Source organism: Giraffa tippelskirchi, chromosome X (genome assembly GCF_054371585.1).
Source record: "Giraffa tippelskirchi isolate mGirTip1 chromosome X, T2T-mGirTip1v1.2.pri, whole genome shotgun sequence".
In the NCBI taxonomy this organism is placed as follows: domain Eukaryota; kingdom Metazoa; phylum Chordata; class Mammalia; order Artiodactyla; family Giraffidae; genus Giraffa; species Giraffa tippelskirchi.
The window spans coordinates 138135304-138148192 of record NC_137289.1 but is presented as its reverse complement, the minus strand read 5'-3'; the positions used below and the strand labels follow the sequence as shown (position 1 = coordinate 138148192).

General features: G+C 38.3%; 1 protein-coding gene across 12 annotated transcripts in view; it reads right to left on the bottom strand.

The window, feature by feature from the left end:
* ADGRG2 (adhesion G protein-coupled receptor G2) overlaps positions 1 to 12889 on the bottom strand; it is a 126913-nt gene that overhangs the window by 23978 nt on the left and 90046 nt on the right. For all 12 annotated transcript variants that reach the window (XM_081566519.1, XM_081566518.1, XM_081566523.1 and 9 more), the window contains 7 exons: positions 10065 to 10118; positions 6778 to 6833; positions 5667 to 5722; positions 4790 to 4829; positions 4309 to 4346; positions 2601 to 2695; positions 1993 to 2059 (listed from right to left, as the gene is read on the bottom strand). In XM_081566519.1, coding sequence (XP_081422645.1) covers positions 1993 to 2059; positions 2601 to 2695; positions 4309 to 4346; positions 4790 to 4829; positions 5667 to 5722; positions 6778 to 6833; positions 10065 to 10118 — 406 coding nt within the window. The remainder of the gene's footprint in view (positions 1 to 1992; positions 2060 to 2600; positions 2696 to 4308; positions 4347 to 4789; positions 4830 to 5666; positions 5723 to 6777; positions 6834 to 10064; positions 10119 to 12889) is intronic.

Here is a 12889-nt window from a genome sequence, read left to right as displayed (position 1 = left end):
AATGTTGCTGAATGAAAAAAATGAATCAAGTAGGGGCCAAAGGGGTGGTCCCAGCTTGTACATCAGCTACAGCCTCAATGTTACTTTAGCCCAGTGGTTCCCAACCCTGGCTGTGCCTGAGAATTACCCAGAGGACCTTTTAAAAATTAGAGATTTCTGTGGCCTTCTCCTCAGTGTCTGATTCCGTTGGTCCTGAGGTGACGCTGAAGTCTCCTCATTGGATCCTGATGCTTTCAGAAATTCCATCTCCCAAGTGGGGTTCAACCCCTCATCTTGATGGGGTATGCTGCTGCTGCTGCTAAGTCGCTTCAGTCGTGTCCAACTCTGTGTGACCCCATAGACCACAGCCCACCAGACTCCTCCATCCATGGGATTTTCCAGGCAAGAGGACTGGAGTGGGGTGCCATTGCCTTCTCCGCTTGATGGGGTATATTAAGCTTAAAACTCACGTACTCTTTACCTTTTATTACATAAAATGCTACATATCCTTAACTAAAGTTCTTTAGCTACTCCTAGGGGCCTAATGTTTCAATATATCTCAGAAATTTGGCCCACAAAGGGCAGACAGGCTACACTTAGCTTTTTATTCCCATATGAGAAGTTTCATATTGAAAAATGCATGTCCTTTTTTTAAAAATACAATTTTTATCTGATTGTAGAAAAGTATACAAAATGCTGCAAAGAAAAAAAAAGTAAACAAGAAAATGACCATCCAGCAGGCAGGCCAATCACTGAGAACTCTTGTGAGCATTTTTATTCATTCAATTCCGGGTTTTTTCCATGTATATTTTTATACACTTTTGATCACACCATCCATGACTTTTGGGATCATCTACTACTTTGAAGCATCCATCTCCCTCCTTACCTCCACTGAGGCAGGGGTTAAGGTAGTGATTTGCAACTTCAGTTGCCCATAGAACCACCAAGAAAGTTTTTAAAACTCTTAATCCCTAATGAGGCCCCAGACTCATTTAACCAGAATTACTGAGGGTGGAGACTGGAAATCAAAATTTTAAAACATTTTTAATTTGAACTAATTGTAGGCTTACAGAAACACCGCAAAAATAACACAGAGATTCATACACTCCTCATCTGGCTTCCCTCAATGTTAACATCTAACATCTGTAGTTTAACCCAAATAGCTACCAAAATTTAGCATATGACAAAGGTGACATCTCAGATCACTGAGGAAAGGGTGGACTTTTTAATAAATGGTGCTGGGACAACTGGATAGACATTTGGAAAAGATTAAATTACACCCATGCCTCCCACCAAATAAGAATAAATTCCAAGTGGATCTAATGTAGAAAAAAATCATACAAGTACTAGAAAAACACAAAGATGAATTCCTCTATAACTAGGTGTAGGGAAAGGCTTTCTAATAATGCCTCCAAATCCACAAACAATGAAATAAAAGATTGATAAAATTTAAGTACATTTAAATTTTTATTTGCATAACAAAACATCATAAATAAAGTCAGAAGATAACTGACAAACTGGGGGAAAATATTTGCAACATATACCACAGACAAAGGTCTACTATCCACAATATATAAAGTTCTCTTAAAAACTGATTAAATATCTAGTGGGAAAAATATATGAACACACAATTCACAGAAATGATACAAAAATGGCCCCAAATATATGAAAAAAAATGCCCAAACAGTTTTAGTAAGAGAAGTACAAATAACATTAAGATACTATTCCTCATATACCACACTGGAAAAATTTTTAAATATGAGGACACATTCAGCTGGTGAGGCTGGGAAGGCAGAATATTTTTAACACTCCTCGGGTGATTCTAATGTGCAACCAAGATTGCAAATCATTGGTTTAAGGCAACATTTCTTTCATACAAAAGAAAACTGCTTTTTTTCCTAAAATTGAAAACCCTTCTTCACCATCAAAATTTCAAAATTCCTTAGCCAGCATGGTGATTAAATTATTATTATTATTACTATTAGGAAAAGGGCCAGCATATTTGCTACATACCACTGCAGTTTCTTTACCTCCTCCAGGGAGGAAGGGCAGGGGGTCCTGGCAGAACAGCAGCACTGTTCTGGAGGAGACAAAAGGAAAAGAATGAAGATGCAAGGTCAAGAACAAGGCAAGGGAGAAGCTCAGATCGTTCAAGTATTACAGTTCTCACACTGATGGCATTTGAAAGAACATAAGTCTAAAACAGATGATAAAATAAATTGGATTCCATTATATTGACAATTATATATAAATAGTAAGTGCTCAAAATATTTATTGAATGAATAATATGGGGTTGTATGCAGTATCAATTGCTCTTCAGCAACTCCTAAGAGAAATTCAGAAGTAAATATATCCCAGCAGCAATCGATCGAGCACTCCAAATAGAATTCTCCATCTCAATAGGGTTGTTTTATTCTGATTTCCAATACAGTATACTGAAACTTTACTGAGAAAGCAGGAAAAAGCACCTTTTAGAGCTCCCTAACAACTGCCCAACGACAAAAGACTCAAAACAGAAAGTTGTAACATATGTAAATTTATTCATTATATTTTCGATTTAAAAAAGATTACATGAAAGTCATGTGAAAATGAACACAGCCATAAAGATAGAGACAACTTACCCATCGGTCGAATCTTTACTGTTTGGAAAGCAACCATAACAGCACATATGTTCATTGTCTTATTCAATTTTATGGTGAATGTACAATTTACTGTGCTGTAAAGATAAATATATATAACCAGAGCGTTACTCAACTGGAAACCTACCTACATATCATATTTGTAGCTGTTTTTTCAAACAGAGTGGGGAAAGGGGACACTGAAACTGTTAACTTACAATGTCACCCCAATAAGCTTGTAAACACCCCCTACCATGGGTGGAACTTTACCCCAAAGATTTCCTACAACAGAGCATTTAGAGAGGTTTACATTCATAGAGACTTCCAACCAGAGACCCTCTGACCCTACACAGCTGCTGATTCGTTTTGCCCACCTGCATAATGAACATGCAGGGGTGGAAACCTGGTTACGAAGACAAGTATCCTGACACCTAGAGTCTCAGCAGTGGCTGCTTGCCTGGTGTTTGGAGGCCGTTAGGTTTTCAACATGAAAGCCCTTTGACATCCCAGCCTAGACGAATATCAAGGTCTCTTAAATCCAAAACCACTTTGGCAGTTCCATTTAGATCATCAGATAACTAGGAATTTAAGACATTCTGTTTCTTTTTTCACTTTTGTCTTGGTTTCAGTTCAGTTCAGTCACTCAGTCATGTCGCGACCCCATGAACTGCAGCACGCTGAACAAAATATTAATGTTGCAAATAATGAGAAGTGACATAACTAAATACACATGGTGGGTAGGGATCCAATCTACAGTTTCATGGGAAACTTGTCATTATTCATACCAGTGAATCATTAGATGAGCAGAAACTGTTATTTTCTAGGACTTTTACTAGAATGGAATGCTCAAGATTCAGGTAGTCAGACAACTGACCTAAAAGCTGTTCTTGTTGGCTTATGCAGCTAGAACAGCCAGTGAACATCATTTCAAATGATAATCTGTGCAACCTCAAATAGCTGTCAGGCAATCTGTGATTCAACCTTGCATGCACATTTAAGTTTCTTATTCCTTCCAATCTTTTCCTTCCTCCTCTCTCCTTTCCCCAAGCTCTGTAATTTTTTCAAAATTGAAACGAGTGTCTCTTTTTTTAAATATATATTTTTATTTATTTATGTGGCTGTGCTGAGTCTTAGTTGTGGCATTCAGAATCTTCGATCTTCGCTGCGGCACGTGGGATCTTTAGAGGCAGCTGCAAACTCTTAGCTGTGGCACGTGGGATCTATTAGTTCTCTGACTAATTACATTCCCAGGGATCTAATAGTTCCCTGACCAGGGATTGAACCCAGGCCCCCTGCATTGGGAGCACAGTCTTAGCTATCGGACCACCAGGGAGGTCCCTCACCAAGCTCCATATTATGCTCCTTCTTCTCTGTGTGGCCTTCACCCTGACTGGACCACTGGGAGCCATTTGTTGGTCCTATTGGTGGCCTGTGGGGCTAAGGGCGGTGATGAGCCTCAGCTTCATAGAACCAGAGGTAAATGGTTCAACACCTCCCACACCCCTCTGAGCTTCATAAAGAAATGAGAAGATGGATGTGACTGTGATATGTGTTTGGAAGAATAAAAAATTATATATCCAAACTATCACTAATGTGTATTTATGTTAGAGGAATGCCTTTGAATTTGCACCCTAAGACTCCTCATACTTTATTTCTCATGAGTAGAGAAATAATGATCTTTATATAAAAAAAGGTATGAAAAATGACTGACCTTTGGGACTCTGCTGTAGCACACTCTATAAAATAAGTCTGAAACAAAAGAAAAAATGTATTAATGTTAGTTGACAATTGAAAATATCAGGCAAGATGACCCAGGATTTACCACAGCATCACAGAATCTCAGAACCACAACAACTAGGAATGATCTAATTCTCATTCCTACCAGATTAATGACATATGATCAAAGCTATTCAGGCTCTACTTGGATACCTCTAATATCAGGGAACTCTCTACCACACAAGGGAGCGCATTCTCCTGAAGCCCTGATTTTAAGAAACCTGGTTTTACTTAGAGGCAAATCTACCGCCGTGCCTAGTTTTGATTTTTGGAGCAATGGAACTTGCCCATTCATCCTTTTACACGGCAGATTTGGGGGTAATTTGACTACCTATCTCCTCAGGAATACAGAACTCCATGCTCTCCCCCAAATAATAACAATAATCATAAACAAGTACAGGATGTACTATGATTACCTCACTTAAGGTTTGCAGAGTTTTGGTGAGTTCTGATTGTCTGTTAATAAAATGAGAAATTGACATGAAGGAGATTGTTGATGATGTTAAACAAGTTAGATTTTTAGCAATTACATGAAGCATATGGTATTTATTGCTTGCAGTGTTCACTTTGAAGAAATACTGTGTACAGTAAGAGATTCCTATGTGGGAAAAATTAATTAATATGACAAGGGAAACAAACCAGATAGACGCTGTATTGGTTCCAGCCAATGTCAAGATATAAATTATGGTTGAACAATCTTATTACTCATTAGGCTACTGCAACCCCCAGGCAGCTGCTTCTGGCAAAGGGCCAGAGGAAGTGCTGGCCCGAGGCAAAACTTCTGAGACTGTCTAGTCACTCACCCTGGGGGCCCTCTCTCTCTGATTTTTCCTCCTCACCAACTGACACCCTCCTCCACCCTCCAGCCACGGTCCCCATACTCCACAGCCTCAGACCGCCCTGCCACTTTATTTTTTACCCCATAAATGCCCCAAGTTGCTGGCCTTTGGAGAGGTAGATCTGAGACTTGTTCTCATGTGGCTACACTGGGAATAAGCCCTCTCTTTGCTGCAAGTCTTGGCTTCTCAGTTTTTTAGCTTGTTGCACACTGGGCAAAACTACTAGTTTAGTGAAGCTCTTACATAATTCAGTAGCATCAAAGAGAACATCCTCATGGGGATACTAGTAGATAACAGGTTACTATGGTTAGTTTGTGAAGATCTCAAGAACCAATTCTTCGTGCCTCTGGGTCTGTCTCTATCCTATTCTTGGTTTCCAAAGTAAAGATAGCTCAACAAGTATCTTTCCAGAGTTGATGTCTTAGGTTTTAAATCAAACTGCAAGATTACTCACTTCAATTCCCTTAGAGACAGGATTCCAGTTAACGTGCCATTAGCCATAACTTGATTCTGTTAGAAGCACAAAATCATTAAGAATATAACAAACATTGTTTTATAACACTTTCTAACAAGAAGCTGTTCTTTAGTTTTGGTGGGCACCCAAAGACCTATACTCCAAAGACTGATTCCTAACTACACTGAATATTGTCTAGCAAAAGAGTGAATACATATTGGCTGAGTCAGTCTTTATTTTTATGTTTTCTTTAAAAAATATTCTGAATCAGCAAGTCTGATGTGCTAATTTCTATCTTTTGTTATTTCAAGAGTTCCCCCAAAAGAACACTGTTAAAGCTCTCTGTGTGAATGTAAAAAGGGATACTTGGTAGCAACCATCACTGCATTTCTAGCACCTAGCTCACTGTCTGGCACATAGTAGGTGCTCAGGAAATATTCACGGAATTAACAAACCATATTTGGCTGCGATCTTCTGAACAAATCTGGGCTTCTGAACCAGGTGGTTCAGATGGTAATGAATCTGCCTGCAATGTAGGCGACACAGGTTCGATCCCTGGGTGGGGGAGATCTCTTGGAGAGGAAATGGCAATCCACTCCAGTATTCTTGCCTGGGAAGTTCCATGGACAGAGGATCCTGGGGGCTACCCTCCATGGGGTCCCACAGAGTCGGACAGGACTCAGTGACTAATACTTTCACTTTTCACTTTCTGAAGCAATCTAGGTTATGGGAAGGCTGATACTACTTGTCTGAGTCCCAGATGAGAGTGAACAGGATCATATTGAGACTATTTTTTAGATTCAATGCATTTTTATTGCTAGCAGTTTCTAATATAATTTAAAATTTTGACTGGCAATAGAACTACATCATACAAACACTCATATTCAGCAGCAAACCCAATGAAAACTAAAACATAATTTTTAAGAAAACTCCATGATTATCATGAAATCAAGCCCTCTTGACAAAGCTAGTGTTTCAACAACACATACTTTATTTAAATTTGGTCATAAAAGTAAATATGCAAAATATCAGAAATAATTTGAACCTTAAATCTTTGAATATCTGAGAATTCATTTTTTAAATTGCAATTAAAAAAATCTTTAAAACCTACCTGGGTAATAGTGCTTTCTTCGTCATACTGAAACATGATCTCACCTCTAAAAAAGGCTAAAAATAAAATTTCAAAAAGAAATCTGAGACTTGCATCCTTAGAGTTTGAGGATTAATACAACACAGAAAAAGATCATCATATTACTTTATAACCAAGTCTTTGTTATTCACATTTTCTGTCAGAAAGTTATTTAATGATTATCAATCAGTACAATTTTCAGAAAATATCAACTCTACATTTTATGTGGCAATGCAGAAAAAGAAAAAGCTTATCTGCTTGTCAAGAAATTTTATCCCTACATGTTTCTCATCAAGACTGTTTTCTGTCAAGATGTTAACTAACATCTTGTGGCTCTAATGCTGAAAATCTGAAAATCTCTTTAAGCTGTTATAGTTGCACTTATAGGAGATAGGGAAGGGAGAGAAGAAGTATTTCTCAGCAGTTAAGCTACCTTATGGAAGTCTATTTACTCCTTGCCATTTGGAGTTTTTGTTGTTGTTTTAAAATGCAGTTACCAAATGCACTATCTTTCCTAGGAACACAGTTGAGATTTTGCTTTGAAACCTGAATAGAATGCAGAGCAAATCCTTTCTTCAGTTGAACAACTTGTGACTTTCATCCCAGAAACGCCAGAAAACTCTGTTCTGAAAACACCTGCTTTGAGAAATACTGAACTCAATTTCAGAACTCAAAGCATTTCCTGCAGGGTATACTCGGAGGGGCTTTGGCTCCATGTGGAAACTAATAGAACAGAGACTCCTTAACAGAAGTACACTGTGTGCACTTCATAATCTACAGAGACAAAAAACTGGCCTCCTGAGCAGAAAGGCCAGGATATCATATAAACTAGAGCAGGGCTCAACCAACTTTTCTGTAAGAGATCAGAAAATAAATATTTGAAGTTTTTGTGGGCTATATGTTCTCTGTTGAAACTATACAACTTTGTGGTTATAGTGTAAGAGCAGCCATAGTCAGTATGTAAATTAATGGCATGGCTGTGTTCCAATGAAACTTTATTTACAAAAACATGTGACAGGCTATTATTTGGGCTATGTGCAGTAGTTTGCCAACTCCTGAGCTAGAGGGTGGAAGGCCTCGCAATCTCATCTTTCATTGCACTCCAAAATACAACTGATTTCCATAGCCAAGGACCCAGCAGTCCACTTCCACTTAAAATGGCTGACAATGCCATTAGACCAGCAATTAACATGATTTACCTTTTCCAGCCACCTTTCTACTGAGAACCCCAAACTCTGCATATTGATACTGAAATTTAAATTAATACACTACATAATTATTAAAAGCAAAGGTAATCTGTTGCTGTTGTTTAGTTGCTCAGTCGTGTCCGATTCTTGCAACCCCCATGGACTGTAGGCCACCAGACTCCTCTGTCCACAGGATTTCCCAGGCAAGAATACTGGAGTGAGTTGCCATGTCCTTCTTCAGCGGATCTTCCTGACCCAGGGATCGAAATCACATCTCCTGCATTGGCAGGCGGATTCTTCACCACTGAGCCACCAGGGAAGCCCAAAGATAATTTATAAATGCATAGAATTGCTTGTCCAATTTTGCTAAAATCTTAGCTTTTAAAAATTTATTTAGCAACTGTATGTGTGCTGACACACAATTTTTCTCCTTTGCCTCTCCATTCTCCAGGTTCATCCTTCAGTCTTATTCAGCACATGTTCAGTTTCATGAATGTGCTGGGTAATGGTAGCAGAGCAGCCAGGAAGCCACTACCTTTTGACCCTCAGCCTGACTCTACCCGGTCAGCTCCCAGTTTTCTCACCAGCCTCCATTTCCCTTAATAAATCCAGATTGGAATCTGTAAGAAGTGAAGGTTTCTGGCAGGATATTGTGGAATTTCTGGTGCCAAACGAGTTGCTCCCCTGAAAAGGTTGTTTTCACCAGACACTAAAACAAATGGTCAATTCAGTAGCTTAACTGGGGAAAACATTACTCCAACCAGTTTCCTGGCATCTGTTATTCAAGATGACCAGGGTTGTTTTTTTTTTTTTTTTTTTTTACTAAATGTTCAACTTTCAAACAGTTATCAAACATCATGTAGACATAACATTAAGCTAGACATTAGTCACCAGTCCAAAACATAAATGAAGCATGAAAATAATGAAATTATGGAGTATCCAGTGAAGAGAGGGGAACGAGGGGAGGGAGGTGAGAAGAAGGAGAGAAGAGAGTTATACAATATATGAAAGTGAAATGTATCCAACCCGTTTTTTTTTTCCTTTAATCAAAGTCAGCTAATATTTTCCTGCTATATTCAACCTCGAAAATACTACTAGCAGAAAGCTCATGTAAGTAAACCTTACATTCACACAAATAGAAAGTGTCTGTGGAACATTCTTTCAATGGAAAGTTTGCTTGTTTTCTCAACTATCCAACCTTAACTTATATTACTTGAAATTGTTTCCTATGTTTTTCAAACAAAGTATTAATCTGTTAAAAGGAACAGAATAAAATGAAAGCATTCCTATAATTATTGGCTTTTTTATATCATTGGAGCCACACTAAAACTTTTAACATTATAAAATACTTTGTTACTTTCCTCTTCTCTCTTCCCATGATCCAGTTCTGACCTGTCACACCATGTTTTTCTGTTTTTCACATCTGCTTTCATTGGTTTTAATAAGGAAGAGAGGCCAGAGAGCCAAACCAACGTGAGAAAAGTGGTTGCTTCACTCCTCCTGGCCCATGGCAGAAGGGAAAATATTCCCATTTCAAAAATAGCATGTTCTCAAGAGGTTTCCATTTTAATTTTTAAAAACAGTGGACAGTCTTAGTTAGTGATGGCAAAATACACTATGGGCACTCCTGGAATTAGTGTCCAATTAAACTAGGTGTACGTGAGATTTTCAACATTCTAGTAGAGCAGTTTGTTTTATTTTTAGCAAAAGACAACATCCTGTTTCTAAGTTATAATACGGAAGGTCCTATGGAAAAGCTTGAGGACTTTATATACAAGAAATGGCTTTCAATAATTAAATCCATTATTAATTATGTTCATGAATCAACTCTAAGGGTATTAGCAATGGTGAAAAATATTTGCTGCAGAGTTTCATGTTCTCATATTAAAGGAGTTAACCCATTATCTCACTTTCAGTCATATCTAAAATTTGCTTTTGTTTCATCTGAGACTCTGGGTAGCCAGGTGTGATGAAAAGAGATAAATCAGAGGGTCCCACATCATATACTTAACAGCAGGAAAACAAACTGTTTCTCTGTGGAGCTAATTTATCTGGTCATGTGTAGTGTACACAAGAACTAACCTGAGTCATTGCAAATAGATGACAAATTGCAGATATTTCTCTGGGGTTTGACACCTGCAAAGAAAACACAACCCAGCGGGTTAAACATGTTAACACCTACACTTAAATACAAGATTAAGAGAATTCCCAAATTCAGGCATTGAACATGTACCAAAAATACTATATGTTGGATATAATTGGCTATGATTAATTCCACAAAGACTACAGGAATGAGTTTTCATTTCTTAGTAGTCAAGCTATGGAAGTGGACTCACACCATTCTTTAGTGTGTCAGTACCTGATCCCCTACTCCTCCCGAAAATTTCTTTGTCCCATTCCCAATTAATCCCTCTTCTGCCCAATAAAGAAGGAACAGCATGAATACAACTGAGTATAGAGACTTTAAATGAAACAGCCCTTCCTTACTCATAGATCCTCTTTCCTTTTCTGAGAGTCCATGAACACCCTAATGCTGGTCTTAGCTCCTTATGTAAACATATGTATGAAATAACATCAATGTGTGATATCTTTTCACATGGGCAAAAACTGTAAAAGTCAAAAAATATTGGCTGAACATCTCCCATCTTCTATAGGCTTTGGGAGGTTCCAGATACAGACTCTGCCCTCAAGGAGCTTACAATCTAGTGAGGGATACTAGCCAGTAAATAAAAAGTTGTAAGTTCAGCTGCTCAATCATGTCTGACTCTTTGCAACCCCATGGACTGCAGCACACCAGGCTTCCCTGTCCATCACCAACTCTTGGAGCTTGCTCAAACTCATGTCCATCAAGTTGGTGATGCCATCCAACCATCTCCTCCTCTGTCGTCCCCTTCTCCTCCCACCTTCAATCTTTACCAGCATCAGGGTCTTTTCCAATGAGTCAGTTCTTCGCATCAGGTGGCCAAAGTATTGGAGTTTCAGTTTCAGCATCAGTCTTTCCAACGAATATTCAGGACTGATTTCGTTTAGGACGGACTGGTTTGATCTCCTTGCAGTCCAAGGGACTCTCAAGGGTCTTCTCCAACACCACAGTTCAAAAACATCAATTATTTGGAGCTCAGCTTTCTTTATAGTCCAACTTTCACATCCATACATGACTACCAGAAAAACCATAGCTTTGAATTGATGGACCTTTGTTGGCAAAGTAATGTCTCTCCTTTTTAGGTTGCTGTCTAGGTTGGTCATAACTTTTCTTCCAAGGAGCAAGTGTCTTAATTTCATGGCTGCAGTCACCATCTGCAGTGATTTTGGAGCCCCCCAAAATAGTCTGCCACTGTTTCCATTGTTTCCCCATCTATTTGCCATGATGTGATGGGATCGGATGCCATGATCTTAAGTTTTCTGAATGTTAAGTTTTAAGCCAGCTTTTTCACTCTCCTCTTTCTCTTTCATCAAGAGGCTCTTTAGTTCTTCTTCACTTTCTGCCATAAGGGTGCTGTCATCTGCATATCTGAGGTTATTGATATTTCTCCTGGCAATCTTGATTCCAGCTTGTGCTTCATCCAGCATGGCATTTCACATGATGTTATAAAAAGTTATAGTGAAGGCAAAATGGAGTGATGGCCAGTACAACAGATGACATAGGCATACAAAGGAGGCAGAGATGAGTGGGAGGAGAAATAAGCCATGTTAGAACAAAAAACTTTACAAATGTTAACCTGAGAAATATCTTCTCCTTTGGTGAAAGGAGAGGTACATCTTTTCTTTGATTTGAAAAGAGCTCAAAATTTACTCTACTGAGAATCTTTCCTTCATTAATTTCATCCTTTTGGCAAATTATCAGAAATCTCTAACAGAAGTGAGGGGCAAATGTTGATTGTGTATTAGCAGACTGCTAAGGGGAAAAGGTTGTCATATTAAGAAATATTTTGCTGTCCTTGTTAGGTCTGGTTTGGTCAGAATTATGTATGCAATGTCTGGTTGCTATTTTATTTCTACTGCACTTTATGAGTGCTTAATTCTTTCCCAAGAGAACTAGTGTGGATATAAACTAAAATTATAATTTGAGTTAGTACGTGTGATGTGGTTCCTGCCAGAATGATTTAGTTGACGTTTGGTGTGTAGGCATCATGTTTCAGCTAAGGGTTTTGATTCTGTGAGCAAACAATTTAGATGGCAAAAGGTACCTGACATGTAGATTTCTATACTGGTCCAGCAATGTTACCCACACCAAAACAGAAAGATTTCATTTAAAATATACTTACTTATGGATATAACTCATTGAAAACATATACTATGCAAATACTATAGAATATACAGATGGTGGGTTGTAATGGTTTATATGTTCTTTACAACCATTGGTCTATTGCTCACTAAGCTTTTCATTCTATCATCTCTCCTGTTTCTCTAAATTTTTAGTAGTACCTTCATTTCCAGTGATTTATGTCTTCTGCTATTCATTCATACTGAGGATTTTCTTTCCAATTGCTGGGGATGTTATCCATAATTTCTCCCAAGGATATGGCCACAGGTCAGCATTTAAATCATGAGTCAGAAAACTTTGGCTGTAATGGGCCAAATAGTAAAGATTTGGGGCTCTGTGTGTCTAAAATATTTTTTGTCTCTGTTGCAGCTACTTTACTATTCATTGTGGCAGGAAAGTAGCCATAGACAATGTGTATAAACAAATGCACATGGCAGTGTTTCAATAAAACCTTATTTACAAGCATAGATGGTGGGTCATCTTTGGCCCACAGGCCATAGTTTGCCAAACCCTGCTTTGAATCAATTGAAAGCCTTTGTTAAGCAAATCATGAATCCTTAATCTTATAATAGGTACTTAAAGGTACATCCCATTTTGGATTTAAATAATTTTTGAGGTTCACTCCTCTAAGAATCTTTCCTTC